The 7511-nt window shown below is 37.1% G+C and overlaps 1 protein-coding gene across 1 annotated transcript; it reads right to left on the bottom strand.

The window, feature by feature from the left end:
- Nucleotides 1-1569: 1569 nt before the first annotated feature.
- LOC137723583 (GRF1-interacting factor 1-like) lies at nt 1570-6340 on the bottom strand. The gene is made up of 4 exons (XM_068462782.1): nt 5859-6340; nt 3909-3985; nt 3261-3345; nt 1570-3150 (listed from the first exon to the last, which is right to left on the bottom strand). Exons 1-4 carry the CDS (start codon nt 5937-5939, stop codon nt 2743-2745), a joined length of 651 nt encoding a protein of 216 aa, XP_068318883.1. The 5' UTR covers nt 5940-6340; the 3' UTR covers nt 1570-2742.
- Between the last annotated feature and the right edge of the window lie 1171 nt (nt 6341-7511).

Here is a 7511-nt window from a genome sequence, read left to right on the forward strand (position 1 = left end):
TACTGAAGAAAATGGACGAATATGATTCTACAAAGAAACCTTTAATCCAAAGGTCATCTAGCTTCAAATTTGAGTGAATTTTGGCAGACATGATCTTTGAAAGTGGACGTAAAACGTGTGTTAAAAATTATATAAAGAAAGTGATGCCACAAATCCGTTATTATATTTAATTTATTCATATATTTAAATTTTTTGCTACAATGATTGTTGCTAATCAGAGACAAAGTCAAAGATGGAAATGTATAATTTTGTCAGCATTACTAGAAGGGGTTGTGCTGTGACAAATTGTAGATTTACCGCAATATAGTATTTGGCACGTGGTCAAATACTAAGAAAAAAATCACCTCTAAAGTCCACATTTTATCCAAAGTGACAAAATTGCTTTGCTATTTCCATTTGTTTTATGACCATGCGTTATTCTATTTTAAATTTTGATATACGAGAAAGAGGTTTGAATCCGAATGTTAAGGGGAGCAATTACGCTTCCTTGATCAATTGGTTGAATCCTGATCTGTAATTTCTTCTATACCTTTTAGTGTGTTAAAAAGGAGTTGCGGGGATTGAAGAGGAAAATGAATATTATTTTCAAATTTTATCCAGGTTGAAGGTAGAGTTGCGGGGATTGGAAAACGATAACTTTTCTTCATGAGTATTTTTTTTTTTTGGTAATGGTATGTGGCACTTAGTGTACTAAAAATGAATAGTTAGAATTTAAAATAAAAGATCTAACACTCGGGGATTGGAAAACGACAACTTTTCTTCATGAGTATTTTTTTTTTTTTTTGGTAATGGTATGTGGCACTTAGTGTACTAAAAATGAATAGTTAGAATTTAAAATAAAAGATCTAACACTCATAGAAATAAAATAGAAACGTTCGTAGCAAGAGTGCTACGTAGTATTGAAGCCACACCGATAAGTAACGCGTATTTTACTAAAAATTGACAAAAAGTTAAATAAAACAAATTTCCTCTTAAGATAATCTGGTTCTTTGGTCTCTCATTTTTTTTTTATAGAAATTATGTTTGTATTATATATGAGAGTAGCTTATTAGAAATCATTGTTTGCATCACATGTCAGAGACTCAGAGAAGCTTCTTAGCAGAGATTTCGTTTTATTGTAACAAAATTAAGATAAGTATATGACGATAGTGGGCTTTATAAGACTTCTTATATTATTTCGTGTTTTATCATTGCTTCAGTATAGTCTTACATAATAAATACATATTTTATACGGAACTCTCGTACTTTGTTTGAAAAAACCACTCCCTGTACGTATATTATATATATTAATATACAAAAATATATAATATATATTTGATATGATGCTGCAAAATTGGAATTAGACTAAAATATTAAGCAGCCATTTTAGAACTTGTTGACCATAAAATATCTTCTGCTGCATATATCTTTAAATCAACTTCTTTCTGTCCTACCTCACTTTTCCACATTTGTTTCTGTCCCATAGGTTCCTTCTTCGTTGCTTCCTCCCTTCAAGAAGCTCCACATACTTACCCTCCATCTCTATCTATATACATAAATATATATATATATATATGCATGTGTGTGTATATATATATGTCAAAGCATATAACCAAGTAAACATAGATCACAGTCTTCTCTCTGTCTCTCTCCCCTCTTTCTCTCTGCAGAAAAAATGGAATCACTCAAAAATCATCACCAACAATCTCAGCCTGAGCAGAGCAAAAAACCCACCAAATCAAAAGCACCTATGATCAAGTACATCTCCAGCCCTATGATGGTCCAAGCCAGAAGTGCTTCTGAGTTCAGAGCAATTGTTCAACAATTCACAGGCCAAAATTCCAACACTGCCCTTGATGAAGATTGCACTACTGCTCATGAACAAGAACAAGCTAGATGGGTTACTTCTTCTAAATTCCAAGCTTCGAAACCCGGTACGATGATCAGGTTTTCGAACCACCCTCCGCCGGCGGCTGTTCTCGATCAGACGGATGAAAACAACTTATGGGAAGCAGTTGCTGAAAGCTTGAGCAGTTACCAACCTCCATGTGTTTATGTGTGATGAATTAGAACAGAGGACTGTTTTTGTTTTCTTTGGGACAGTTTAATGTGATTGTGATTTTCTAGTGCTCCTAGCAATTTTTGCACGTAGTGTTGTAAGCTTATGTTGTATTTCGGGTTTAATTCACAAGCACCTACATTTGCAGCGATCGCCACGTTGAAGAAAGTAAAAAGCTTCACATCGGAAAATTGACACACTAAATTATGATCTCCTATCTGTAACAAAACTTGTGTGTTGTGATAAACCCCGACAACTGATGTGTCGCACGTGTGACAATGTGCAAGCTAATTACAACATCAGACTATCAGTATTGATTAGTAGTGGACCGCTGATCCATCATCTTGAAATCCTGACACGACTCAAAGGCGGTTTTGTGTTAATATGGCCACCATATACATGGCTAGGAGGATCTCAGACTGATTGATTCAAAATAACCAACGAATCGAGCACGAAAATTTCGACATTAAAATGAAAGCGCATCAAGAAGATAGCCTACAAAAATTTACATGATATGCTACCATAACTGCATTGTCTCACTAAAAAAAAAAAAAACCATAGTTCAAGTTTTGAGGATAAACGCTCAAAGATAAAACACTAGTCCCTTAAGCAGCAAGTCTTTTTTCCCCCCTCTAATTTCATTTCCTCACCTAATTCCCTAAGTTCAGATGCTAACAGACCAAAATGTCCATCTTTTGCACCTCTTAATTCCCATCATCGGTTGATTTCAGGTAAAGAGTCTCACCCCCATCTCCGGGGTGGCTTCCAGAGCTCCCACCTCTCCCATCCATATCTTGCTTACTCCCGCCAGCCATCCTCCTATGCATGTCTTCTCCAGGAGAGCTGCGTCCATAATCACCAAACCCTCCAGCCCCAAGTTGCCCGCTGCCTCCAGCATTATTTCCCTCATTCCCGAGCATGTGAAGTCCCGCGCTTCCTCCAGCACTCATGGCAAATTGGCTGTGCAGGGCTTGTTGCTGTAGAGCTGAAAACGGCTGCTGGGAGTACATCATGGAAGAGCGCGCAGCCATGAGCGATTGTTGTGTCATCTGTTGAGCCGCTTGTTGCTGCATGTAATGCGCTCCTGGTTGCATCATACCGGTGGAAGAGTACTACAAAGCATTTCATAAAAACAATCAGGAAACATACAATTTTGGGACACTGAATTACGCGGTGATATGCCCTTCAAGTTTTTAAGTTCTTTGCAAATGAGGTTTTGTACCTGAGGATGCATGGTAGGAGGCTGGGGTTGAGAATCAGCAATGGCAGCCAGGTACATCAGATTCCGCTGTAGCTTTGCTTGGTTCCTGCAAGCAATTGCAAAAGAATTACTGACCTGTCTAGTGCTTTAAACATAACAATTCTGTGTTTTGACACAAGCTTAAGAGCTTGTCATAAGACTGAACCATCGTACAAAAGCCAGGCATGTGACAAGCTTATATCGGACTTTTACTATGCTAACAGGAAGAAGATGCTACGCCATCAGATGCAACCATGCTGTATCACAAAGGCATATATTGTTACCTATGTTCGTGCAAGTCAACTAAAAGAACTTTTCTGCACTCAAAAGTGGTTAAAAACGGCATCCATCACTTGCAGTAATTTAGCGGCATTCTTCAAAAAGAGACTTAATTTACGCTGCGATGAGAACTTACAACATGCTTCCTACAAAGTACATACTCAAATAGAAATTTGCCAAACTAAATGAATTCGTTAAAATCGACTGTATCCACTAAACTAAATTATGTGTGCTCATATTTCCAATATTCTACACAAGACGGTGTCAATTTACAACATTCAGCCACAAAATAGCACTCAGTGATAACAAAAGATATGCAAAGCAGCAGTTAAGTAAGAAATAAATGCTCACTCTGCACATTCATTCAGTTTCCCAGAATTTTGGCTCTCAACAATCTTCAAGATCAACGACTTGTTCTCGTCCAAGTACTGCAGTAAAATTTAATGAAAGTAATTAACAAAAGGATAACAAGAAGATAATACAGACCACAAGTGCAGTAAAACCAAAATGTTCTAAAATTTCTAGAGTAAGAAATGCACGATAATGCTAACAAACGGAGCCAAAATACGGTCATTACTAGTAGGTGGAACAGAACCAACAGTGCTACTCAAATTTATGAGAAAGACACAGTAAGGTACTGGGGCAAGTGACACAGTCCAAAAGACACTCGAAGAAAAAACAGACCTCATTGCTGTACAAAAGAAAGATTATTGGTCATTAGTTCCTATTACTACGCAAACTCTTGTAGAATCGACAAAAGAGCCGCACACTCACGTGATTCAGAACTGAAAACCGACACTGGAAACAGGCTCAATCGCAAGATGAAGATGTGACTTGTGTTAGAAACATTCAAGGGAACAAAATCCTGTGGAATTCGCTGTTTTGGCCCCAACTCAAAGAGAAGAACATGCCAAAAGAGTACCTTAAGCAGATTTCCTTAGTTTTAAACCAATCCATAGTTTCCATTTCGCTGAAACTACAAATAATTGATCTTTGAGTATGCTTACATTCCCTTTCTTTCTTAATTTCAATGCCCTTCCCAGACTAATTTTCTATTTGCAACGATTTTTTCGGTGCAACTCAGAAATCTAACTAGATCAGCTCGCTGTATTCTAAAAGGAGAACGATTTAAAGGAACTACCAAAATCTTCAACTTATGCCCTATAAAGTTGGTGGCACAGTAATTAGATTTTTGTTTAAAAATAAAACAAAAATCGAGATCTAATGGTTAAAAAGTCCGGAGTATCCTATAATTCGGAGCACCATAGGATTTCTGCCAAAACAGATTCACATAATATAAATGCAATCAGTAAGAATAAAGCTAAAAGGTTCATACTACTAGGGATGCTATCATAGATTTTTCGAGATACCGACTCGCAAATGAAAGAACAAAATATTAGTTCACTAGTCACAACTAATCAAAATAGAACCAAATCACCATTCTTTCACTCAGATTGCAGCCAGAAGGCCCCTAAATACACTCATGATATCGATTAAGCATACAAAAATGCTCGATGATGTGAGCTATTACTATTTCCACCAGATAGAACATGGAAGAAACAATATAAAGAGAAGAGATCCGGAGACCAAGGCTACCGGATCAAGTGATCCGGACCTTTCAAATTTTATCCAACGGTAAAAAATTACTACAGTTTTAAGAGATCAAAACAGGTAGGCCGTTAAATGAAATTTGAAAGGCCCATATTATTTGATCCAGTGGCCTTGCTGAAAGAGATTCGGTATAAATAACATAAGAGCAAAACAAGATAACCAACATAAAAGAAGCAAGATTGGGAGGGGAAATCGAACTCGGGACCTCGGGAATGCTCTTAAGCAACTAAAGCTGCAAGCGCCTTGTATTCTCAACACCCATTTAAATATCACTAACGTAACCGAACAGAAATATGGTAACAGAAAACTATAGCTTGAGGAGATTATGAATTGTTATGTGTGGGAAAATCAAACAACAAAAGCCCATGAACGTTCTGAAGCAAATATTAATCTGCATGAAAAAATGGGATAAAAGAAAGTGCTTGGATAAACCATATTAAAAAGCAGAAGAAACAAGCATTCATACAAGTTCATACAAACCAAAAAACAAAGAAAAATCAAGCAAGAAATCATTAGCCTATCAAAAATCCATTAGAGCTCAGAGGAAAAGGGTAAGTTTAATTCTTGTAAAATAAATAAAAGTGGATACAGAAAGTGGCAGGAGAAACCAAAAACCAAATGGAAATGCAGAAGCAAAGCAGCTGAAGAAAAAAAGAACCCAGCAAAAAGAAGAAGAAGAAGGAGGAGGACCTGCTGAATGTGATCAGTAGTGACGTTGTTAGGATAATAGGCTGCCATCATGGGCTGCATCTGCATCAGGTGCTGCTGCATCTCTCTTATATATGTCTACTACCTCTCTGCACTGCTCCTCTACCACAAACAGAAAGACACTTCTCTCTCTCTCTTTCTCTCTCTCTCTCTCTCTCTCTCTATAACTTTCTCACTCCTAAAGTATGAACAGGGCTTTTTTTACAGAGTTGAGAGGCCACACTCACTGCGAAGGGTGCAAGCAAATAGAGAGACAGAGTTTTTGATCGAGGGATACCTTTGCCGTTTCTTTTCTTCTATTTTTTATTTTTTTCTCTCTGTTCTTTCACCCTCTCTCCCCTTACATACAATGACACTACCACCGCACAGAGATATAGGCACAGAGAGAGAGAGAGCTAGTGGATTATAAATGATGGAAAAGCGTGCCCTTTTGGGGTTTTGCTTGGTTTTGGTTTTCTGGGTCAGTTTCCTTCTCTCTCCCCTCTCTCTCTCTTGTACATGTCGAGGAGAGAAATTTACAACCACCGCTAAGCATATAGCTCAAGTCCATTAGTTTACAGTGTTTTAATTTTTTTCACACGTTACTGGCTGGATGAACTGTTTTAGTGACATGCTCAGTGTAGATGAGCTGAACTTAACCATGCATGATTGAATTTAAAAATGACTATAATGGCAACTCGTTGGAAGTATGCAAGTTAAATTTAATTTTGTGTGATTGAGTTAGAAAATTATCACAAATACGTATGATTGCAATGCACAAATTCTGTTCAGTTGGACATTTTGTCAAGCATGTGGTGTGCATGTTGTCCTCTATTGATCGACCCAACTGAGGCCTGGTTTGATACTGAGGTGATTCTGAAAAAAGTTGGTATAAAAAAAAGCTGGGAGCTGTTTTTGTGTTTGGTAAACATTCAGCTTCAGCTTTTTTTCACAGTTTTGGGTGAAAAAAAAGCAAAAAACAAGAAGCTGCAAAACCCAACTTTGAAAAACTGGTTTTTTTTCACATCTGTTTTACACAAAAGTTTACCAAACACTATAATACTGCTTTTTTTTTTTTTTTCAAAAGCACTTTTACAAAAAAGTTTACCAAACACTCTGCTGCTTTATTTCACAGCTGCTTATTGTTACAGCACAGCAGAAGCAGCTTTTTTTCAAAGCACAGCAATACCAAACCAGCCATGAGTCCTCTCAAGACCTCATGCCAAGTGCTATTAGATGTGAACAACATTTCATCGATATTAGGTGAGCACAAAAGGGTCTCGTATTAGGCATTCGAAGGATCCTTAAAGGACCTACTCTAGCTGTTTCTCTAACCTCCGAAGGGTCTTGGAGCCACTCGAGTCCCTATATGAATCTGCCCCTGTATATCGATATAAAATATCATCACAATAATATCTAAGTTGAATAAGTTAGCCTTTTGAAAAAATGTTGATGCTATCATCACATTTACATATCGCTGATTATAACGTCTCAGTTATATCTTCGTTTCAGCTAGATTGTACTTTCACATTTAACATGTAATTAACTTACGCTATAGTTACAATAACATGCTCGTTACAAAGTAACTAGGGTAACGTGACCTACCATAAAAGACAAAATGGATCAAACATGAAGATATGTTAAATGTTAATAGGA

This window comes from Pyrus communis, chromosome 17, assembly GCF_963583255.1.
Source record: "Pyrus communis chromosome 17, drPyrComm1.1, whole genome shotgun sequence".
NCBI classification, from domain to species: domain Eukaryota; kingdom Viridiplantae; phylum Streptophyta; class Magnoliopsida; order Rosales; family Rosaceae; genus Pyrus; species Pyrus communis.